At 41.4% G+C, this 25,158-nt stretch overlaps 2 protein-coding genes and 2 pseudogenes across 2 annotated transcripts; 1 reads left to right on the forward strand and 3 right to left on the reverse strand.

Annotated features, from left to right (window-relative positions):
• Nucleotides 1-9,040: 9,040 nt before the first annotated feature.
• Nucleotides 9,041-10,303, reverse strand: LOC147440690 (uncharacterized). Its single transcript, XM_086483564.1, has 2 exons — nucleotides 10,165-10,303; nucleotides 9,041-10,066 (listed from the first exon to the last, which is right to left on the reverse strand). Exons 1-2 carry the CDS (start codon nucleotides 10,258-10,260, stop codon nucleotides 9,278-9,280), a joined length of 885 nt encoding a protein of 294 aa, XP_086339690.1. The 5' UTR covers nucleotides 10,261-10,303; the 3' UTR covers nucleotides 9,041-9,277.
• Nucleotides 10,304-10,318: 15 nt separating this feature from the next.
• On the reverse strand, nucleotides 10,319-11,103 carry LOC147440691 (uncharacterized). Its single transcript, XM_086483565.1, has 2 exons — nucleotides 10,561-11,103; nucleotides 10,319-10,454 (listed from the first exon to the last, which is right to left on the reverse strand). Exons 1-2 carry the CDS (start codon nucleotides 11,063-11,065, stop codon nucleotides 10,426-10,428), a joined length of 534 nt encoding a protein of 177 aa, XP_086339691.1. The 5' UTR covers nucleotides 11,066-11,103; the 3' UTR covers nucleotides 10,319-10,425.
• A 540-nt stretch (nucleotides 11,104-11,643) lies between these two features.
• On the forward strand, nucleotides 11,644-13,119 carry LOC147440692 (putative cellulose synthase A catalytic subunit 8 [UDP-forming]; annotated as a pseudogene).
• A 209-nt stretch (nucleotides 13,120-13,328) lies between these two features.
• Nucleotides 13,329-25,158, reverse strand: part of LOC147440693 (uncharacterized) — a 34,691-nt pseudogene continuing 22,861 nt past the window's right edge.

Here is a 25,158-nt window from a genome sequence, read left to right on the forward strand (position 1 = left end):
TGTTGTGGAATTCTTCTACAATGGGCGGTAAACAATGAGTAAGAGATAAGTGAAAGAAACTCATATGTGTAAATCTTTGCTTCAAGGACTATCAACTAATAAGATCCCCACACAATTGCTGAGCTTCTTAAGAAACTTGAGGGCCAAAAGCTTTTGGGACGCTCTACGCTTCATCTTCTGCCTCGCTCTCTACCTTGCAAAAGGGAAGCTGGGAACAATAGTGATAGGTCATCTAGGACTGGTGAGCAATGCATCACGGTAGGGAAGGAATAGCCCCAGGTGGGAGGCTCCCGACTACCCAATGTCCATTGCTAGGCCACCTCGTAGCAATAGCTCTTTTTTTTGGAAATGGTGGAAGGTGTCCCTTCTATTGTAGCAAAATGGTTCTATGTGTTGTGGAAATTGTGAGTTGCAATATTCTAGTGTAGTCGCTCAAAATTGCTACTGTGAAGTCTCTCGGTTTGGTGATTTACTACTATAAAAAGTCTTGGAGTGGTGTGCTATGTGGAGACAAAGGACAAATTGGGGATAGGTAGGTGTTGTCTGTTAGTTTGGTGGCAACCTTCATCCTCCCCATTTGCCTGCTGGGGTTGATCCCAGTTTCTCTACTTGATTTGGTTGGTTATGTATGTTATGCTTTGGCTAGTTTGGGCACAACTCACCTTGTGTGAGGAGGTCTTCTATGGTGGCACCCTTCCTGACCGTGACTCTTTGTTTTTGTTCAATGTAACATGTTACTGGATTCCTTGTAAAATGCCAGCCTTTTAGGACTCATATATGATGTAGTGCGTCCGTTATGATTTCCATGTGATTAGTTGATACCTTGGCTTGGTTTGAGCAAGGTTCTCCTTGTAATTTTTCTTGGATTTCTATATAATCTCACTCTTTGTTTGTGAGTGTTGCCTCAAAAAAATTCCCCACATAACTAGGGGTTGTGAGGATCTCTATCATTTCCCTTCTGGTGCCTATGAGGCTCACACAATCTAGTTGTTGAAGGTGGCATGTGGTAGGGCAGATTGTTGTTGGGGCAGCAACAGGCCTATGGGGGATGAAGATGGAGCTTTTCCATAGAGTTGGAGAGCACGTGCAATCGAAATAAAACGAGAGAGAGAGAGAGAGAGAGAGAGAGAGAGAGAGAGAGAGAGAGAGAGAGAGAGAGAATAACAACTTGACAAAAAATAAAGCCACGCTATTGATTGATGAAGCTTTTTACATATATAGAGTTACAAGGCTAATATTAGCCTCACTTCTTGTGACCATGTAATCTCCACAAAAGATCGGTGTGCTTTATTTTATTGATAGAGCAATTTCCCACATGAGCTAGACAAATATGACAAGGGCTTGAAACCTAACAATCCCTCTGTCAAGTCCAAACTGTTGAAAATGGGTTGAGTACATACCATGAAGAGTTCAACACATCACCTGAAAGAATGAGTAGAAACCCCTTCCCCCCCCCCCCCCCTCCTCCCCCCCTTAACAACATTGGGGTGTGTGTGTTTCCCTCGAACAACAATCAGAGTGGGAACAACAAGGATTCAAACCAAATAAATAACTTGGGAGGTCTTACCAACTTTTTATTCGTGGCCATGACTATAACCCGTACAATTGGGACATGACAAACCTAAGACATGTAACAATGTTTTTGATTTAAAAAAATCTTTTAAGACTTGTACCATGTTCTGAAAGCAAATTTCTATGGTTTAAGTGACCTTCAAGATGTCCAAAATGTATTGTAATTTTCTTTGTCAAGAAAAGTCGCTAATTTGACAAAAATGGCATACATATTCATGGGGAAACCCACAAAAAATAGCACCTTGCCAAGTTCGATACCTAGGGACTAGACGATGAGATTTCCATGACCTACAATATAGCCTATAGGGTTCAAATTAAGAGTACTTATGGCTTTTATGCTCAAGATCTTCATGCTGGTCATTGCTGAATTATTGAACTATTGCCCATCGTTGTTGCCAAGGGTGTTTTGAAACGTAGCAAAAAAAAAAACTTCAACCTTTGCACTATGCCACATGTGGTAGACAACATTTTAAAATGCTCTACAAAATTGTCTCCCCGCTCTCCCCGCCTAGGAGCATTTTAAAATGCAGCTTCACAATTACTTATTGATGACGTGCCTTACTGCAACCACCTATGCTTACTAACAATGGTGTGTTGATATGCTACCCAAACTACCTGGGTGCTCTGTGATGACATTTTGATATGTTGTCGAGCACCGCATGGGTTTTGATACCACTAATGGGGCAGTGGGCCTATGGGGGATGAAGACAGAGCTTTTCCATAGAGTTGGATAGCACATGTAGAAGAGGAAGAGAGAGAGAGAGAGAGAGAGAGAGAGAGAGAGAGAGAGAGAGAGAGAGAGAGAGAAGCAAATTGACCAAAAATAAAGCCACGCTATTAATTGATGAAGCTTTTTACATATATAGTATTGCAAGGCTAATATTAGCCTCACTTTTTGTGATCATGTAAACTCCACAAAAGACCAGTTTGCATTAGTTTGTTGACAGAGTAGTTTCCCACACGAATTAGACACAGATGACAAGGGCTTGAAAACCCAACAATTGCTTGGCGTCATGTGCTGGGCATACTTGCAGTGTGGGGAAAGGGAAAAGGCATGAGGGGCTAGGATTGCCTTGGGAGGAAGGCCCGAGAGCCCCACCCATTGCTGTTTGGTCAACCCAACCCCCCCCCCCCCCAACCCATTATTCGTGTATCAGGAGAGGCTTGCTCTTCGAAGGTTGGGCGACATATCTTCCCTATGGATAGCTTCTTTAAATGGTGCTTGGCTCTCCATTGGAAGCCTAAGATTTCATGTTGTTGGTGACTTGGAAGCTTCTCAAATCTGGCTCTTTCAAGCGATGGGCGGTTGATGAAGTCTTTTCGGATGGTGACGGAGGTCATGGTTCCCCCCTTAGTGTTGTATGCTATCTACCTATTTGTAATCAGCCTCTTTTTTATATGCAATGGATATGGGCTCCATGTAAAGCCCTAGACAGTACTGTGGTCTTCTTTGTTACGCTTTGGATTGAATCTCATGGCACTTGGTGTGCATGGAATGTGTAATATAATTTTTTGGTTTTTTAATATATTTTCCATTCACCATTGGTGAGTATTTCTTTTTAAAAAAATAAGAAGATCTTGTGAAACCTCCTGTCCAATGGCCATTATTTACTCCTTTTTCATCTAGTTTTGACTTTTTATTTTTGGGTGGTTGATGGAGCATACGCGCGCACGAGTCAGTTATGAGGGTCTACCTAAAAATATTTAAGTGTAGTGAGTGATAAATGTAGAGGATAATTTATTACAAGGTCCCCATTTTATGTAATGAATTTTTGAGAGAGGATAAAAATTTATGGAGAAAAGGGGACCATCTAATTCATATGTAAATGAGGATGGGGGTTTTAAAGTCCCCTCGACATCTCTTATAAAGAGTGAGTTTGGTGATCCTAGAGGATTGAGTGAGCGTTTCTTGTTTCAATCTTTTTTATACTTAGTTAACACCTAGTTGGTTGTTTTGGATGGAGCATAGGTTTACATATTTCAAGGTACGGTCATGGCCTATATGGTGTTTTTTTATCAAGTTATGGATAAGCATGAGGTAAGCATAGCCTTCAAGACCAAAGCATATGTGATTTAATATGGACAGACACCCTCACTTCGCATCCGCTGAAAACAACCCAGAGCTTTGTGATGCTGCCGCTGTTGGGCATAACTAGAAATCAGTGCACTCCAAGACTCATGGCATCCTGCATAGACAGCTCCTCATGCATCTTTGCATACATGTCGGCCGAGGCATTGCCAAGCATGATGTTTTTTTCCAACAACGTCTGGTTAACATTACCACTATAAATTCTTTTGAACATATCAGCATGTTGCATCATGCATTCAAGACAAAAGCATTCCAAGAGTTGGCATTCTGAACAGAAAGCTCCTCAAGCACTTTTCATGCTTTCTGAAGTACACCACACCTAGCATACATGTTGACCAAGACAGTGCCGAGAACTATGTTTTTTTTTCCAAGAGCCCTTGACTATTAATATCATTTTCAAGTCTTTTCCCCATATCAATGTCTTGTGCAATGCCATACGCTTTCAAAATGCAAGCATAGGTGATTGCAACTAGGGAGATGCCCCGGTTTGCATCTCTTGAAATCAACCCAAAGCTTCTTGGCCCTACTTCTATTGGGCATATCCACTCCAAGGGATGACATCTTTGATAGGTAGCTCCTCAAGCACTTTTTGAAGTAGACTGCATTTGGCGTACATGTTGACCAAGGAAATGCCAAGCACCATGTTTCGTGAATTCTTTTGCCCGTATCAATGTTGCGTAGTGCAACATGCCTTCAAAACTCAAGCGTAAGTAATTGCATCTAGAGAGATGCCCTCACTTTGCATCCTCTGGAAAAAACATGGAGCTTCGTGGCCTTGCCTTTGTTGGACATATCCTACAATCAAAACACTCCAAGACAGGGCATTCCAAACAGGACGCTCCTAAAGCACCTTTTGTGCTTTTTGAAGTAGACATTGGGAGACATGTCGACCAAGGCATTGTCAAGCACAATGTTTTCTTTCAACAACCTTATATTCTTGAATTCTTTTTCCCATATCAGTGTCTTGCGTAGTGCCACATGCCAAGTTAGGAAAAAAGCGTAGCTCATTTAATTTATGTTTTCTTTCAACAACCCATGATTAACAATACCATCGCGAAGTCTTTTACCCCTATCGGCATCTTGAATGGTGCCACACGCCTTCAAGATGCAAGCATAAGTGATTGCATCTAAAGAGATGCCCTTGCTTTGCATCCGCTATATAATGAGCCGAAGCTTCCTCCCCTTGCCCCTGTTTGGCATATATTGCAATCAATGAAAGTGCAAGAGACCACATGCCGGATAGGTAGCTCCTTAAGTACTTTCTGTGCTTCTTGAAGTACACCACATTTGGCATACATGTCGACCATGGCATTGCCAAGCACGATGTTTTCTTTTACTAACAATATCATCATGAATTATTTTGCCCATATCTGTGTCTTGCATAGTGTCACATGCGTTCAAAATGCAAGTGTAGGTAATTGCATATGGAGAGATGCCCTTACTTTGCATCCTCTAAAAATAGCCTAGAGCTTCGAGGCCATGCCCCTGTTGGGCATATCCCACAATTACAACCCTCCAAGAGAGGCATCCCATACATGCAGCTTCTCAATTACTTTTTGTGATTTATGAAGTAGACCACATTTGGCATACATGCCGACTAAGGCAGTGCCAATCATGATGTTTTCTTTCAATCTCTCTTGACTAACAATATGATTTGAAACTTTTTGCCCATATGAGTGTCTTCAGTAGTGCCACATGCCTTTTGAAGATGATTTCATCTTTTTTGTCGTTTCACCAGCCCTTGACTAACAATATCATCGTGAAGAGTTTTGCCCGTATCAACATCTTGACGGTGTCACATGCCTTCAAGTTGCAGCTATAAGTGATTGAATTTGGAGAGATGCCCATGCTTTGCATCCACCACTGAAATTAGCTTAGAGCTTCTTGGATTTGCTCCTATTCAGCATATCCTACAATCAATGAAGTGCAAGAGACCACATCCCGGATAGGTAGCTCCTCATGCCCTTTTTGTTCTTCCTGAAGTACACCACATTTGGCATACATGTCAACCAAGGTATTGCCAAACACGACGTTTTCTTTCAAAAAGACTTGACTAAAAATATTATCATGAATTGTTTTTCCACATATCAATGTCTTGCGTAGTGCCACATGCCTTCAAAATTCAAGCGTAGGTAATTGTATTTGAAGAGATACCCTCACTTTGGATCTTGTAAAAAAAGCCCAAAGCTTCTTGGCCTTGTCCCCGTCGGGCATATCCTGCAATCAAAACATTCCAAGAGAGGGTATCTCTTCAAAAACAATTACCGACGCTTGAATGTAGCACCAATGGGGGGCAAGGACTTACTTGCAGTAGCTGGTGGCTCCAATCACAATTTTGTAGCTCCATGGAAAATTCAAGCAAAGGTAATTGTATTTGGATAGATACCCTCACTTTGCATCCTCTAAAAAAAAGCCCAAAGCTTCTTGGCCTTGCCCCTGTTTGGCATATCTTGCAATCAAACATTCCAAGAGAGGTAATCCACGGAGCTGCAAAATTTTCATTGGAGCCACTAGCTGCTGCAAGTAAGTCCTTGCCCCCCATTGGTTCTATATGGATTGTGCAGAATGAGACTAGCACTTGGGATTTTAACTCCCTCATGCAATGCTATATGCGTCATATCAATGATTTGAAAACTCTGCTTTTTTTGTACTGACCTCCAACTGTATTGAGGCTTAATACACATTTTGCAGAGAATTATGTAAGCTCTAATCCTAATGGTTTATTGCTTGTGATTTTATTTGTGTGTGTGTGTGTGTATGTGTGTGTGTGTGTGTGTGTGTGTGTGTGTGTGTGTGTGTGTGTGTGTGAGAGAGAGAGAGAGAGAGAGAGAGAGAGAGAGAGAGAGAGAGAGAGAGAGAGAGAGAGAGAGAGAGAGAGAGAGAGAGAGAGAGAGAGGCAATTGTACGTGCGGTAAGCATAGCCTTCAAGACCAAAGCATAGGTGAGTTAATATGGAGAGACGCACTCACTTTACATCGGCTAAAAACAACCCAAAGCTTTGTGCTCCTGCTGCTATTGGGCATATGTAACATGAGGGAACCACATGCCAACTAAAAAGAACAACATGAATAGAAATTTAGGAACTTCAACAACGAACGAGAGAGAGAGAGAGAGAGAGAGAGAGAGAGAGAGAGAGAGAGAGAGAGAGAGAGAGAGAGAGAGAGAGAGAGAGAGAATCCATGCAAGGTACATGGAGTGCCATAGTCCCACCCCCACACTGCACTACCCCTAATTGTGGTGCCTCTTTCAATATTTCTTTATATTTCTTCAACAAGGTACAACTCTTGTGGCTCTAGTCTACCTCTCTCATGGGTAGAATGCGAGAGAAAGAGCCAAAGCACATATTTTAAAGCCCTTGGCCTACCAAAAGCATCTCATGAAGAGCACTTAATCCAAAAGTATCTAGTCCAAAAGCAAGTGGCCATAGACTGTCCAAATTTGAGATTGTGTGTGTGGATGTTTGCTTTATATACTTTAGGCCCCATTTGGGGGGGGGGGGGGGGGGGGGGGGGGGGGGGGTACCATAAGTTGTTGGGGGTTAGGATTAAAAAATCCTAACACATTTATTATTTGGGCCACTTAGCCAACTTCATAAGTTGGATCTTTTTTTTTGCTCCTTTTGCTACTTCTTTTAAGGTTTAGGCCTCTTGGCCGAGATCTGCGAGTTGGCCTGCTTATTGGAGCTTGCCGAATCACCAAGTTGTGACAACATAGCTAGAAATCAGTGCACTCCAAGAGATGAGATCCCGCATAAGTAGCTCCTCAAGCATATTTGCATACATGTCAACCAAGGCACTGCCAAGCATGATGTTTTTTCTTAGCACACCTGATTAACAATATCATTGTGAATTCTTTTGACATATCAACGTCTTGCATAGTGCCACATGCCCTCAAGACAAAAGCATAGGTGGCTTCATCTGGAGAGATGTACTACCTTTGCATCCGCTAAAAATAGCCGAGAAACTCCTTGCCCTATCCCTATTTGGCATATCCCACAATCACTACAAGGCCAAGAGTTGACATTTTGGACAGGACGCCCCTCAAGCACTTTTTGTGCTTTCTGAAGTACCTCAAACTTGGCATACATGTTGACCAAGGTAGTGCCAAACACTACGTTTTTTTCCAACACCCCTCAAGCACTTTTGTGCTTTCTGAAGTACGTCACACTTGGCACACATGTTGACCAAGGTAGTGCCAAGCACTATGTTTTTTTCCAATAGCCCTTGACTATTAATATCATTGTGAATTCTTTTGCCCATATCGGTGTCTTGCGTAGTGCCACCCGCCTTCAATATGCAAGCATAGGATTGCAATTGGAGAGATGCCTCGGTTCACATATGTTGAAAATAGCCCAAAGCTTCCTAGCCCTACCCCTCTTTGGCATATCCAAAATCTAGTGCACTCCAAGCAATGAGTTCTCGGACAGGTAGCTCCTCAAGCACTTTTTGTGCTTTCTAAAGTAGACCGCATTTGGCATACATGTTGCCCAAGGAAGCTACGGCTCATTTCAGCAAATAGTAAGTGAGGCATCTCTCTAAATGCAATCACTTACAATTACATCTTGAAGGCGTGTGGCACTACTGAAGATGATGATAGGGGCAATACATTTCATGTTGATACTGTTAGTTAGGGGCTACTGAAAGAAAACATAGATGAAATCACCTACGCTTTCACCTTGAAGGTATGTGGCACTCTGTAAGAAATTGATATGGACAAAAGAATTCATGATTATATTGTTAGTCAAGGACTATTGAAAGAAAACATCATTCTTGGCAATGCCTTGGTTGACATGTCTACCACATGTCGTCTACTTCAAAAAGCACAAAAAGGGCTTTAAGAGTTGCCTTCCTGGGACACCCTCTCTTGGAATGTTTTGATTATAGGATATGCCCAACAGGGGCAAGGCCAAGAGGAAGCTCTGGGCTTTTTTTAGAGGATGGAAAGTGAGAGCATCTCTCTAGATGCAATCACCTACACTTGAGTTTTGAAGGCATGTGCGACTACGTAAGACACTGATATGGGCAAAAGAATTCACGAAATTTAGAAAAAAAGAAAGCCAATGTATGACACAACTACAATGTATAGAGGTAGTTCGTGTAAAGTCCTCTGTAGAGGTGATCCACAATAGAGATTACACTTTCTTAATGATACATAAGAAAATAAGGTTCTTTGAAGTGTGCATTAGTAAAGTTTATGTGAGAGCATTTTCATTTGTAGATTTCTCTTGGTTGTATTATAATATTTGAACTTGAAACTAGACATGCCACAAAAGCGCAATGATCAAGTTTATGCTTAAAAACATGATTTGTGAGCCCACAAGTGTTTTCCTTACCAAAATTAAGAGACCCAAGACATGATAAGAGAGAGGACATGGTCATACTTGGTTAATCTTTGCCCCATTCGAGCCCGAGATACATCAAAGCTGTGGATTCACATCCACTTGCTGGACACCCAACTCATCTCTATATGACTATTCAATGATAATACTTGTCAATGTTCGCAAATTGCTCAGGAGAAAATTGTAAACCGACACACCAATGCCTTTGTATTGAGCAATAAGTTGAACTCTATGATGAATTGCTTAATTTCCTAGCATTGATTCTGTTCAAAATTCCTTTAGTTACTTGGAGGAAAATGTGAGCACAAACAATTTAGAAGCATGTGATTCAGCATGTTGTCCACAAAATAATGATGTGGGCGCCCAAACCACGGTGAAAGCCCGCTCTTGGGCTCCCTTCCATAATGCAGCCCATCACTATGATTGTGGTCAAAATGAAAGGGAAATGTGGCATCATAAGCATCCAACACATGCACCACCACACCCTCTCTTCCAAGCTCCCTAGAAAACCTCTCTACCATAATTGCATTGAATGCCTCCATCTTGTGAGGGTTGGCTTGCTTGTCCTTAGCACGGGCCCCACCTGCCGGTGCAACTGCAGTGCGAAGAACCACAATAGGTGCATGGCTCCTCTTTGTGGAATTTGTTTTCTTAGGATCAACTCCTTCATGGATGAGAAGGTTACGCCAAAAATCAGCGGCAAAGCCTGCCGCCGTAGAGAAATCATGCGCGGTCCGGAAATGCTCTGCATCGTGGAGGCCTGATGTGATGATAATCGCATCTGGCTTAAAGCCGTCTTCCCATCCTGATCGATACAAATGTCGAAGACGAAGACGGTACGACGAGTTGTACAATGAGGCAAGGCCATGGCCATTCTTGGACTCATCATAATGACCATTGAAGAGGAGAGAAATGAGCACAGCTTGAGAGGAGTTGTGAGGGTTGGTGCAAAGCTTGTGCGAGATGCGGTTGGTGTGAGGTCGCTTGGGAAAACCGAGTATGAAGAAGAGGAGGTTGGAGATGCTATCTTGCAAGTTGGAGTCCCCCCAGAAGAGAAGCCACCTCCCCTGCAAGCATTGCCAGGCTTGCTCCTTATCCCAAATCATGAAAGAACAAGTTGGCTTAGAGTAAATCCAGCCATTACTTTCTAGTAAAGAGGCCTTACCTGCATGCATTTCATCGACACACCATTTGTACCTACCGTCTTGATCAGCTGTGCATGTGCGATTGTACCATGTTCTCGTCCAGTGCCCGGCTTCATCTACGCCACCAGCATCTCTGCATATATTTCTGTGTTGCATTCCTGGGGCCTCTACTTTCCCTATCTTTCTTCTCAGCATCAATTCTTGCTCCTCAGACCGATACGGCAAGTCATATGGTGTGGCTATCGTCATCGCCCGCGAGCCCATCATCTCCACTCGTAAATTCAATACCTCTCTTTGCAACCCCCATATCCTAGGATCAAAGTCCAGCCCATGCATGTTGTCAAACAACAGCACAACCTTGAAATCATACATACCAGGAAAGCCCTCATCAACAGAGATGGTAACAGAGTACGTACCATCACCCATATCCACCACCGGAGGACGCGACATCCAATGTGTGCCCGCAAGCTGTGTTTCGTAGAAGTCGCCACCAGAGCAGCGTTGGGTGCCGTTTTTGGCCACAGAGATGAGGTGAAAAGTGAAAGGGTGGCCAGTGCGGAGGCGCAAAAGCTTGCCCTCCGAAGGCAAACCGAGGGCAAGGGCATGATGGGTGCGCACATGGTGGCAAGCAGAGGACCCGTTCAAGCGGAGAAGCTCGAGAAATTGAGTTCCCTTGCTGCAGGGCTGTGCCATCGATGGCTGCTGTTGGGAGCAAGAAGGCAGGCCTTTGCAAGTAGTGAGCAAGACGGCGAAGGGTACCGTGCTGTATAACTCGTAGCTGCCCGCCGCGACGATGAGTAGTAGCGCCGCCAGAATAAGCGGAGGTGCCGCCATAACAGCGTTAATGATGGCGAGCCCTTTCCTTCTCCAGCTGCAAGCAATCCTGCAGAGAGCATAGCTAGTTCCCGACACAATGGGCATCTTCTTCCCGAGAATGCAACAGAGGTGGTGTTTCTTGAAGTGGCAAATGCTCCAAATATAAGCGCTTGCTTCTCCCAAGAAGAATCCTCCTATGCTCTTAAGATTTTAGTGAAATTGTTAGTGTTAGTCCCACTAGATGTTTGTGAGAACAAAATTCTTTCTCAACAACGTCGTCTATAGTAGACGAGGGCACTGCCCTCTCATTAAAAATTGGAATAGCTAGTTAGAAATATTATTGAACTATTATCAGTATTCAAAAGATCTAAAACAATATCCCAAACACTATTTGGATCTTCCTTCAATGTTGTGGATGGATATCTCTAAAGATTATGGTTCATAGGATAGACAATGTATATGGTCCTTTAAATTTGGGGCTATATCATAGTAATTTTGGCATGTTAAAGGTCTTAGTGCACTATGGGTGAAAGTCGTTCAATTTTCATTGCTTGCCAAGTGTCCCAAGCGGCCTTGAACGTCTTGTGCATAGAAAGACATGATAGTCTTTTAAATGCTATTTTCCAAAGTTGCATTCACTTTTTGGATTAAAAAGTGTATTCATAGGAGTTTGATCCCATGATATGAGGTATTTATAAAGTCCTTTCATTTAAAAACTTCATAAAAAATCATTTCATTAAAGATAGTGCCATTGAGACTGCACTTTACTACAACAGATTTGGCATCCGATCTTGTGCCTCATAGTTGCTATCCCTCCTCACATAAACTTTGCTTGGGGTGCAATAGCTTGGTCACCTCTTTTTGGCTCCCTCCCAAGTCTTCATGACACACTCCTCGAATTAGGACCGGGATGAGCAGGGAAAGCACATTGGCAACCTCCCTATGTGGTTCATAGGACCATCGCTTCAATATATTTGAGGGGTGTTCAATGCTTCCACTCAGACCATCAGACACACACACAACATAGAGAGCCATTATCTAAAGAGGCTATACAGAATGGATGAGGAAAGGCACCCTCTATCTCAAAAGATTCCCATATTGTCAGCACGGATCAATCCTTATAGGATGATTATTGGCATACGGCTTGCAGTGCTCACATTCTTCCTCCGTTTCCGAATTTTGAACCCTCTGCCTGATGCTTATGGGTTATGGATGGTCTCAATAATTTGTGAGATTTTGGTTTGCATTCTCCTGGATCCTTGATCGATTTCCAAAGTTGCTTCCTATCAATCAAGAAACTTATTTAGAGAGCCTCCCCTTAGGTGCTCTAATTGATTGCTGATGTTATGATCCAAACCCTCTTGAAGTTGAAGATGTTGTGGGCTGAGAATTGGTCGTTGTATGGTTAGGTATGAGAAGGATGAAAGGCCATCACAATTAGCAGCAATCGATGTATTTGTAAGTACTGTGCACCCATGAAGGAACCTCCAATTGTTATTGCAAATATAATTTTGTCTATCATGGCTATCGACTATCTAGTCGACAAGGTCTCTTCCTATCTCTTTGATGAAGGAGCTACAATGATGATGTTTGAGGCAGTGTCAGAGACCTCCGAGTTTGCTAGGAAGTGGATTCCTTTTTATAAGAACTTTGCCATCAAACCTAGATCTCTTGAGATGTACTTTGTACAATAAATTGACTACCTGAAAGACAAAGTGCATCCCTCTTTTGTCAAGGAGCGTAGAGCAATGAAGGTTTTTTGTGTTTGAGATCTACATTTCACCAGTTTGAAAATATAGAGAGCATTATTTGATTTATTATGTGTTTTGTCTCTCAGAGAGAGCATGAGGAGTTCAAGGTCAGGATTAATGCATCGGTTGCTAAATCCCGGAAGGTACTAGACAAGGACTGGACCATGCATGATGGAACACCTTGACCAAGGAACAATGTACTAGAACCAAGTTCCAATAGCTAAACTCATGTGAGCCACCAGCCGCTAAATGACCAAGGCTCCACCGAAGTTAGTGTCCCATCCCCTGGGAGTTGCCTAGTTCCGCCTGTGGACTTTCTTTTTACAGGACAAAATCCAATCAGAATTAGAAATAGCAGTAATTGTACATAGTTTGGCCTCTTCGTGTGACATTCTAGCCATCTCTTGATCTTTCTGTTCTCTCAAAGCTTAGGATTTAGTAGAAACTAAGCTTCCTAAAATGCTTGAGTGATTATTTACAGAACCCAAAGTTCTCGACATTTACTTTCAAAAGTATTATGCGTGACACTGCGACTGCCTACTAATACCCAACATAAGTTACCAATCACAATGGTGACACATTATAAGCCCATTTTCATTGCAATCGGGACATCTGACTTAAAAGTAGGTCACAAGGTATGAATTGCCGTGATCCTTTCTCAAGTTGAAATGCATCCATACATCTCTCTCATCAACGCGTATTTGCAATCCCTTCAATATCAATCTTATAAGCATTCAAGTGTCTCCCTCACAAAACCAACGTAAAGAAGAACCTTGTTCTCTCCACCAGGAGGACTGAACATTTCAAAGCTGTCAAGGTAGCCTCTTCCAGCCCAGTTTTCATCATTCTTGAAGGAGAAGGCAACTTTCCTGCTAAAGAAAGCACTTTCTCTCAATGCAGATGGGCTTCCTCAAAATCCTAACATCATGGCGATTTCCAGAATCAAAATCCTCATGGCTTTGGAAATTGAAATTCTTCATGATTAGCTAGCCTTAAGCATGGTAAGCTCTCCCTCAAAGCAATACGATAGGTAGGATGGTCGTGTGACTGCATCATTTGTCTTTGCCAAAGAGGATCGTAGCCACCAATTCTGAGGTGAGGGTTTTCATAGTTGTTGGCAATATTATAGGTCGCCATGTGAATGATTCGGATGATTTGGTGGAGAGGGTCATGTATAGGATGTTCTGCATAAGACATGAGACAAGAGGTTGTATACTGATATGAATGAAGCTCAACAGAGGACAAGCTGATGACTCTAGTCTATTAGCTCTTTGCACTAAGCCTAATTTCAAGGTACACCATGCCTTCTTGAGGCAAGACTTTCCAAATCTGAGATGGACTCGGACTTTGAATCTTGACGAATTAATATCATTTGTATTCAAGCCTGAGTTGTGATGGGCGTTGTCGTCAGATTGGCATTCAATGGCTTCCTCACAGGTGGCTAAAATCAAGGGATCAAAAAGCGGGACACCAACATTCCTTTACAATGTCAAAACCAAACTCCAAATCCTACTTGAGAATTGCTAAGTATTGGCAACCACGAAAGCTGCTAGATCTTGCAAAAAAACTGCACTTGCTAGGGCTCATCTCCAGCTTTGTCTGTAGGCTTTAACAATGGATGAGACACAAAAACTAGTGGACCTTGCAAAAAGACTGCTCCTCCCAGGACTGCAATCATTACCTCGATGCTTCAACCTCATCCAGGAAGCCAATGCTTTACTGGATCACTATGAGATGGCATGAGAACATGATTTGAAGAGACCTTAAACTTGTTCTCATCTTTCACCTTTGTGCGGTAGGAAATCACAAACAGAATCGAGCTTCATAAAAGTCAATGTTCCTTCTGCCCTGAAACTTAAATTTTTTCATGGTTTTTGAGAAAGAGAGCGCTTGGCATCAGGGCTTGAATCCCACATTGGCCAGAAGGAAACTATTTGCCTAAGTGACTTCTCATTCTTCATACTGGTGACTTGCAGAGAGCTAAGCTACTCTTGAACCAACATTGATGGCTGGGATATTGCATCAAGTTAAGATCTCCCTCGGCTACTTGTTTTAGGGTGGATGATCACCAAAAAAAGCTTCCAGGAGAGCTTTCTACTTAATAGCGTAGGCATGCTTGATAATTTCAACTTCCATGAGAACTTTTTCCATCCTCACAAGACTCCAGTTGGACGCTTGTGCAAATAAAGCTTCAAGGGTCCAAGCAACACACTCCTCATGTTGGGCGCCCTCTTACTTCTTTCTCTTTGGACTCCTTCCATAGCTTGCACGCGTTTTCATTGCTGTATGTGTAGAGATAACCGCAGAGAATGAGTGTGTGTGTGTGTGTGTGTGTGTGTGTGTGTGTGTGTGTGTGTGTGTGTGTGTGTGTGAGAGAGAGAGAGAGAGAGAGAGAGAGAGAGAGAGAGAGAGAGAGAGAGAGAGAGAGATGCCGGCTCCACCTCAGACGGCATGCACTACTTCTCAGCTATCATCAGCACACCTAACTATACGAGCCCTGTGTATCAACATCATCTTGCCATGGATGTACTGCATACTTGCAAAAAACTACCCTCTGACAAAAAGAACACCTTTCATTCTGGGGTGCTGAGCGACAACAATGCAAAAACCACAACACGAAAACATACTTTCTAGTCTTCACGCCCAAAAGACCCAACAAAAATAGCATTTTTCATGCATGTCCTCCACCTAAAAAAAACACTCTCCCGCTACAAATTTTCATTGGCCAAACCTCCTATGGCCATGCTAGAAAATTTCCTCCCTATAGACCCTGCCTTACGATAGTGCCAATAAAAGCAAAGGAGAACGTAACTTCAAATAGGAAAGGGGGCGGGCAACCCTCGGGACTAAGTGACACAGGCATTGATGGGTGGGATCTACGGTGGGATGAAGGAGAGCTGTAGATCGTGGAAAAGTAATTTCGGGCATGGCACCCAATTAGTAATTACTTTGTACCCGAGATTACTTCGCAGCTAAGCTTTGAACCTTGACACCTTTGCGACTCCCATGTCCTATCCACGAGCACCCACACATTTTTTGTGATGGTATGGGACCAAGATTACTCTCATACCAAATGTGATCGAAAGTAATCTCGGGTACAAAAAGATTACTTTTAACGATGCTGACAAAATCTACGATGCTCGATGGTCTCACTGTAGATCCCACGCCCCCATGCTTGTGTCACCCACAATCTTGGAGAGCTTTTAGTTCCAAATTCTCATTGCTTCATCATGGTAGTAACTCCCTAATACAAAGAAAGTCATGCGTATTAGATCCCCATCCCGCCCAGCACTTGTGTGGGTTAGGGAGGGATTTGACAATCACTCACTGCATGTAATGATTGTCGTCACACTAAGTTCGCATTTTTGAAGGAATCTTTGTGGAGTGCGCAAGCGAACTATTGCGGTAGGTCTATATACTATTCTTTTCATCCTGAATCAACGCATAAGTCTTGATGAGTTCATAAAACCTAGAATTGCCCGTTGGTGAGGCTATGCACTATAAAATCTCGTTTTGAGTAAAAAACTTGTAGAGGGTGCAATGCATTGGTTAAACCTCTCTAAACGTTGCAAGCATCGTATGGGACCATAGCGCTTAGTGGTTGCAGAGCAACGAGTCCCCCCTAGCACTAGGCAGGATGGGGCTCTTAGTACCACTACTATTTTCTAGGGTGTTGTCCCTTACATATTACTAAAATCATAATTAGTATTGTGTGACCACAATATTCCAAATTATATTAAATATGACTAATGCCCCTAATGCATAGTGGGACTCGGCTCTAACACAAATCTGGAAACAAATGAAAAAGCAAGCTTGTTTTGGCATGCTAAAAACATGTCTTACAGAAACATGCCTTAGGGCTCATTCAGACTGCCCAACAAGGTGCACTCAAACGAAAAGCCTCTTCCACCTTCCAGTTCAGATTGCGTATGCTCCCCTGTATCACAAAGCTTACACCACTCAAGGCATCCAATGGGCTTCGATAGGCTTGTTGGATTAAACAAGTCTCCAACTCCGGTCCCGAGCTCATCTTACAAAGATTTGCCTCCCGCCATTCAACAAGCTGGAAGCCTTTGCGTTCAAGGTGGGAGTGTCATCCACTGAAATGGTGGGTCTAGAAAAGTGTGAACTTTTTTCCAACTAACTCGCGCTTTCCATGAAAGGATTTCGCCCTTGTCTCAGCTACTTAAGTGCATAGTCTGAATGTTGCCTTACAAAGAATGAAGAAAGGCCTCCAAAAAACTTCCCTATCTAAGAGCCCCATTTTTGCAAGGTTATAGTGCAAACAATAGAAGCGTTGCAGTAGCCGTGCATCATTTTATCCTAGGTACCGGTAGCTGCATGGAAAAAGTTGCCAATGTAGCTGCAATGCCTAAGTAAGGGGTTTCACTTGTCATCACAAGCTAGAATCACCAGTGCATCAACAAAATCACTATGCACTGCAATATATTTACCAAAATTCAAACATTTGTAGGGGATGCAACACACCCTTTGATGCTCTTTAATTTTGTTTGGGACAACATTGTTACAAAGTTTGTAGTCTCCCTAGCCCCTCAATGGAATGGGGTTCTAAAGCCCTTGTAAGATGTTGCCGCTGAACAACATTGACCTGGTGGGGAGCCGTAATGGTGGTCATGTAAAAATCAGATGCCTAGGGCACCCTCTCTATCCCACTCAATAATGGAAGTTTGTAAGAGTAGTTGTTGAAAGTCAAAGAGCTCTTTCTCTCATTGGCTGAAGACACATAGGGTGTTGTAGGGTTATCACTACCCCTTGGATACAAGGGTTGCACTAGTGGAGGCGAGCTGGAAGAGCACGTCATCTACTACTTGCTTTGTCCATCATGTTGTGTGACTACACACAAAGAGGACAAAGAGACTAAGTGGAACATGCAAGCCATCATCTCGTTCGAGTGCATCACTATGATCACACGAGGTGTTAGCACACTCGTCTAAGGGGGATCAACGACCCTGAATCATTGGGTGATCTAAATCGACCAATTCTCCAAAGGGACAAAAATGTCGCCCCGAGCTCATTGCCTTTGTATTTCTCGGGGTTGAACCCAGGACCTCATGGTTTTGCAAAAACCTTACCACCATGCTATAGCGCATCAGATGTTCATGTGACAATAGCATGTGGACACTACCCTAGCTCATGTTAGTTCACCACACCCTAGATCACCGTAGTTTTGTTGGGGCAAGCCCAACTCATGAACTATAAGTGGTGCCTAGTTGTAAAGCTTGCATGAATTAGTTGGATCATAGGTTCCTAATACCAAGTTTTGGGGTCGTGCCTAATTGTAAAGCTTGCATGAATTAGTTGGATCATAGGTTCCTAATACCAAGTTTTGGGGTCTAGATGACCAAATCAGTTTGTAAAAACCTTGCAGTTTAGTGTGATATGCAAGAACAACATTGGGATGGGTGACGTCCTGAGAAGCTACTCCCCCATGTCACTGCAATCGGTATAAGCCAAGGTTGTTGGGTAAACCTCATAAACCAAATGTTTGTGAACCACAAACCTCATGAAGTTGATGACCGCTTTACCTAGTTTGAGGGGAGGCTCTTTTTTTAGTACTAGGTTATAGGAAAACCTAAAACCCTTGGTTCTGGAGTAAACCAACCCACGGTTGATGAGTAAACTAAAAAATCATGGTTGAGAGAAAGCCAAAAGTTCCATATGAAGGATCTAATGTCAAGTGGAGGACAATAAAATGGTAATGATGAAGGAAGCCGGATTACGGAGACAATTGTTGATGTAAACCCAACGTGTGAACTATAAATGGTGCCTAGTTGTAACGCTTGCATAAATTGGTTGGATTGGAGGTCCATAGCACCTTAAGGTTTTGGGGTCTAAATGGCTAGACCACTTTGTGAAAGCATACATGTGCATGAACAACACTAGAATGGGTGACCTCTCGGAAATTTGCTTCCCCTTGTCACTTCTTTACATGGTGATCTGGTGGGTCGTCGCCTAATTTGAACCTTGTATCTCATTTAAGGAACCACATGGGAGATACCGACGAGAATTTGTGTGTGCCTTTCTTTAGCTAGTGAAAGGGTCCCTCTATTTAAGGGCCTTATGTGATGTTGTTTGCAATGTTCTTTTTGAATGCCACCCTATCTAAAGGTTCACCTTTTTTTTTGGGGACCATTCTTGCAGTGACTTGCCAATCAAATTCCTCCCTTTAACTCTCTCTCTCTCTCTCTCTCTCTCTCCTCCCCCCCCCCCCCCCCCCCCCCCCCCCCCCCGCGTTTTTTGATAAGCCAAAGCCTTCTCTATATCTAAGGATTCTTGGTGTGGGGAGAGGTATGTTTTGCTATGCCACAATGGTAGAAAGCTAAAATGAAGGTTGAAGTTTTGGGACAATGAACCCTAAATTAACTTTAGCTTGATTTATGCATAAATTCACCTTAGCATAGGCTACATTTTTAGGTGCATAACCAAGCATCATTTTCACATACATTTTCAACTAGCATGGTTATAACCAAAATTAAGAAGAAGATTATTAACATGAAATGACACAAAGCTGAAGGTTGGATTTCATAAAGCCGACCCCTCTTAAAAGGCTTTTCATTACTCATGCTCTTGAAGCTCTTTACAACAAAGAGAAGGTTGAGTATACATAAGATTGTGGAGGCTAAGATCTCCATGACCCAAGCAACTTACTGGCTTCCTTGATCATCATTTGTCATTCTCCTCCTCGTCAAAGCATCAATGAATGTTCAACATAGAATATATAGCTAATAAAATGAGTGGAATCCATAGGTCTTTGATCATGAGCTTGATAAGAAGAAGCTCTATTAAATGGTAGTATAGAGATTACAAGTAAAGGCTCTTGAAATTTCAGACAATCCCATTAGATGACCTCTGTAGCTTTAGAATTAGCTCTCAATTTTTTCTACAAAGTTTCTACAAAGTTGTAGAGCTTGAAAGGAGATAAATTTTGATTAAAGTTTTTGCAATCTGACCTCGTACGAGGGAGTTATGCTCAATTTTATAAAAACTACTTTTTCCCTCCCTTTTCAAAAATAGTGGCTTTGAGTTTCTAGGAGGAGGTGGAAGAGTCCAAACATGGGAGTATGACACATAGAGGTTTAAATTGTTTTGAAATCTTTGAGTTTTTAGGAGAAGGTGGAAGAGCAAAGCATGGGAGTATGACATATGGAGGTTTGAACACTTTTAGAAACTTTGAGGAGTCATATGAACTTTCTAAGTCCTCATACCCATCCACATGGCTTCTACCCACTTTGCCTCGAGTTTCCACCGTTGTAAGTCGTATTTGGTTGTTTTGAGTTTTGTAAAGTTCTTGTGAGATCTAAGGATGAGTTTTCATGCACTTAAAAAGTGGAACTCATCTTTTGACACTTTCTTAGACATTATTGAACTTCCTTACATTACTCATTTTCCTTCAACATGTGCTTTCTCTCTCTAGTATATTCATTTCTAGAGAGAGAGAAAGGCCACTGTAAAGTCTAAAATCCATCAAAACTTAATTTTAATGACATACTCCTTCCTTGAAATTATAGTCGTCCTCGAAGATGCATGGATCAAGTGGAAGGTAGTCCATTTTCACTTGGGATCCACATTTAAGCGCAAATACTCTCCTTAAGCTAGATGGCAAATCTAAAAGTAGTTCCAGTGTCGTAGTCATCTCAAAACTTATTCTTTTTCTCATGTCCAACAAGAAGATATTATCTCCCAAGTTAATGATCTTATAGAAAAGTGGATGGTACATCCAAACTCGTCTCCTTTTTTCTCACTTGTGCTTTTACTGCAAAAGGAGGGGTCCTACCCTATACGAGTGAACTGTCATGCACTAAATAAGAGCACAATAAAGAATCATTTTCCATTCCTTGCATAGAGGACATTTTTGAGAAGCTAGAAGGACATTCAATTGTGTATGAAATTTTCCAACTACACACACAAGAGTAGGTACTAGGAATCTATGAAAAAGAATTGCTTGCATTTATTCATGTATTAGATTCATGGAAGCATTACTTGGTAGGCACACCTTTCATCATACGGATAGACCATTAAAGTATCAAGTACTTTCTAATACAAACCAAGATTTTTGACAAACAAATGAGGTGGGCTTATTTTCTTTTGCAATTCACTTTCATATAGCTCACATTCCATGAAATCACAATGCAGTTGCCAATGCACTCTCATGTCAGCCTAGGGTCAACATTATCTTTATGGCATACAATCATGACCTTACAAGTATAATTAACAATTATACAAAATATGGAGACTATGTAGTTACTATGAATAACCTAGAGAAGGATAAGACCAACCCATGAACCTTTCTCACTAAAGGACATATTTTTATTGCATGGTTCATGAACATGCATAACAAAAGAATCTGTGTGAGAAGGTAATGTGTGAATCCCATGCACTTCCTTATGCAAGGCACCATGAAATTCAAGCCACAACCCAAGCAATAGAAACTTATTTCTATTGGCCCACTATGCGACATGACATTCAAGACTATGTAGAGCAGTGTATAGTATGTCAAAAGGTCAAGTATGATAGATACAAGGCCCCTAGATTATTCAACCTTTGCCAATCCTAGAAGCTATATGGGAGAATATATCTATGAGCTTTATCTTTGGCTTGCCAAAATCAATACATGGAAATACAAGCATTTGGAGAATGATTGATCAATTTAGTAAACAAGATCATTTTATTCCTATTAAAAAAACTATTAAATTGCATTGCATTGCTACTTTGTTTATTTCCCAAATTTTTAAGTGTCGTGGTATGCCAAGTTCAATGATCTTTGAGAGAGATCCATGTAAGATAAGTTTCTTCTAGAGGGCTATTTGATAACATGGGCACATGTCTTCAACATATCATACTTAAATGAATGGGCAGTGAAATCCCAAATTTGACTATTCTTGATCTTCTCAACTACATTGGTGAGAAAGACCAAGGTCATCAATGGGAGAAATACTTACCTTTGGTGGAGTTTGCATATAATAACACGATGCATACTTCTACAAGTAAGTTTCCATTTGAGATAATTGAAGGCCTTTTCATGCCTCCATCTATCTTAACTGATGCATTAAAATATATTTTTAGTCGATGAGAACGTGCGTGACATTGAAATAGCTTTTCAAAAGATAAAAGAAGCTATTCAAGTGTCACAACAAAAGAAAAAAAGAGTTGAAGAAAAAAAGAGTTGCTGATAAACATAGAAGTCCTTTAGAGTAAGAAAGAAGAATGATTTTTACTCAAATTCCCTTAGGTTGAATTATCTCAAAAGATGGGCAAGAATTGGCAAGGCAAATCCATAGGACATCAAAAGTTATATGTTAAACTGAGTAAGAGGTACTATGGCACATTCTAGATTTTAGAAAGAATTAATGATACAATAGCTTATAGACTCAAGTTGTCTAAGCATTGGTATATACATAATGCATTTCATGTGAGTCTACTTGAGCCGTTTAAGGGCACACCTCCAATGGAACCCATTGAAGAGGATCCTTCAAAGTTTGATGAGCAAGGGTAGATCCTACAACCCGAGGCTATCCTTAAACATGAAGACAACGTTTTGCAAAATGAGAAGGTAATATGTAGGCATTTGATTAAGTTTAGCAATTATCCACTTGAAGATGCTGAATTGGATGCAAAGACTAGTTAAAGGATTCTCTTCCTTTATGCAATACTACAAGTTCCTTCATGGCTTAAATATAGACTAAAAGAGTCTTACCATACACCGAGCGACATTTTCCGAGCGAACAAAAATCCGAGCAAGTATTTATGCAACATGAGCCACAAAAGAATTACTTGCTATAAGGACATGCCACTTGCTCTCTGTCTCTCATCTCGCATGCCCTCACTCTTTTGTTTTTGCAACCCACAATAGTATAATAAAATCCAAAAAACTTACATCAACATCCATGCTCAACATGAGCCGCATTTATCATCAGGGTCCATAGACTAGACAACGGACCCATGACAAAACAACCAATAGACCCCAACCATCATATACATCAGCTAATATGGAAGCCACCCCAAGAAAATTGAAAGAACCATACACTCTGAGAGCACCTGACACTGACTAAACAGGGAACCACTCCCTTGGAGGAACCAACACAACCTACTAAAAGCACAAGAGCAGGCCGTCTCTAGTCCTATCTTTTGCATTTGATACTATCAAGTTATGAGTGGTAAATGATCAAAGAGAATGAAAGTACTTTGATCCCTAGTCCTACCCCATGAGTAGCTTTTTTAGTGACCTCTATAGAACAAGAGACACATGGGTAGCATAAGGGGCGCTCTTCTTGGTGTTCTTTGTGAGGCGTGCACGATGTGTGCGCCCTTGGTCTCCACACTGAAAACACTAATTCTCCTTCTTATATTTCTCACGATCTTTAGGTGAGAGCTTGTTTTTCCCTTTGTATATACCCTTCTCCTTCTTCTTTTCATTGACCTTTCGATCTTGAGAAACACACTCATTATAGGGATCCTTCTGACTCTGCTCATATACCTTATCTTTATAAGGTATCTTGTTGGAATAGAATATTTTGCTAGAAATCATGGAGTGGTGGATGACTTTTGAGATTGTCTTTGGATTTTGTGCATTAACATATGTGCATATATCCTCAAAAATACCATCACAATATTGTTGTTTTTTCTATGAGAAGTCAATTATTTTGAAGAAAGTGGCTTTGAGATGGCGATCCCAAAACATACTTTTGGATTGACTCTCTCTCTTCTCAAGCTTAAAACCGTCCCAAGACATAACCATATCATCTTTGGATTCATCGATTAATAACTATCATAAAATAGCAATTCTACATTCTTTCCAAGTCTTTGGCTCGGCTTCTTGGGTTCTCATACTAGCCCACCATTGACATGTGGACTTTTGGAGGTACATAGCTACATGGCATAACTTGGATTGCTTAGTGAATCTCTCATCTCAAATGCGGCATCAAACTGTTGAATGAAATTGAGCACCTTATTTGTGTGGCCATAAGTGCCATCAAAAGAAAACAAGGTGATGCTCCTGGCCCCTTCCTTGAACTTTTGTAGCTTATGTACTTGCTTCCATGCATGGTATGTCCTTTTACATCATTGTGAAGGACATTTTATTGCATTTGACAAGGATTCAAAGAGCTTCAAGGAAGGAAACTTCTTGTTTCCCTTACAAATCTATGGACGTGCAACCGCACATTTATAATTGGGTTATGTTGTCGGGCATATCTCTTGTGAATATGCAAGGCATATTTGGGGAAAACCTTGTCCAAGTAGTTTTGCTGGGGTGTCGAGAATCTTATTTGTCTTTAAATGGGAAGATAAGTTTGTTTCAATGCCCCAGTTGTGAATAAGATTCCAACTTGACAGGATCGAATGTTTAGTCTATAGAATTGACTATGTCTATATGAGCTGTATAGCTTGTGTATGACCAAGTTTATGAATGCCAATTAACTCTTTAAGGTTGATGGTTTCTTATTTGACCCATCACACTTGTGCTTTCAAGGAAAGAAGTTCTAAACTATCAAGTGGCAATAGATAAGTCAACTTTATCAACCTGCTTTCAATCACTAATGGTAGCAAGATTCAATGTAGACAAATCCAACCAAGGGTTTCACGTGTCCAACATAAAACCAAGAGTTATTTGAGGTTGCACAATGGTTTTGCACAACTTCTCTTGATGCAAGTGACATGGTCATGCACAGCTACATGGTATCCGTTACGAGAAGAATTAGAGGTTAGCTGTACTAGGTACCTCCTCTAATATTTTTTCCTTATCCTTCCTTATGATGGAATCAAGGGTCCACTCTGGGTATGATATACTCTTTTAGGGGTCATCTCTCTTAACAAAATCATAGGACTACAAAGTGGGAACTATTCTTTGGCACATGTTGTTAGTCACAGCTTAAGAACTCATGTAGTTCAATTTAGCCAGTGCAAAGAAAGGTTTATTAGGGTCTCTCTCACTCCTATCGTTGAGTGTTTCAAGTTTCCTCCACACAAAAGTACTTCTTACACTTGACGGATGTCGCATTAATTGACATCACTATATGAGACATATTACACATGTGGAGAATATGAGTCTCTAGGATTGATGTTGGGGCCTTTTTCTTAATTATGTGTCAAGACAAAGTACTTATGTGCTGGTCAAATCCATCATTAGACCATTTGAAGGACGAGGTATTGGGAACAATTTCAGTGCTAGAAATCTAGTAAGACTTGTTAATGTAACAAGTACTGCAAAAAACATTAACGGATGGTTGTTTCCAATTTTTTTGGTTGCACTTATGCATGCCTAGTATAGACATAACAAAAGCTATTTCATGCCAATGAAAATATTTCATTGTCTTTTCCTTGTATATTGTGAATTGCTACGGTTTAAGGTGGGAAGTGTTTAGTTTCTTTTCAAAGGTATGCTATGAGAATAAGCTTAGCCATGAGCATAGCCAAGCACACAACAATCCA

This window comes from Adiantum capillus-veneris, chromosome 15 (assembly GCF_014529385.1).
Source record: "Adiantum capillus-veneris isolate H3 chromosome 15, ASM1452938v2, whole genome shotgun sequence".
Lineage (NCBI taxonomy): Eukaryota > Viridiplantae > Streptophyta > Polypodiopsida > Polypodiales > Pteridaceae > Adiantum > Adiantum capillus-veneris.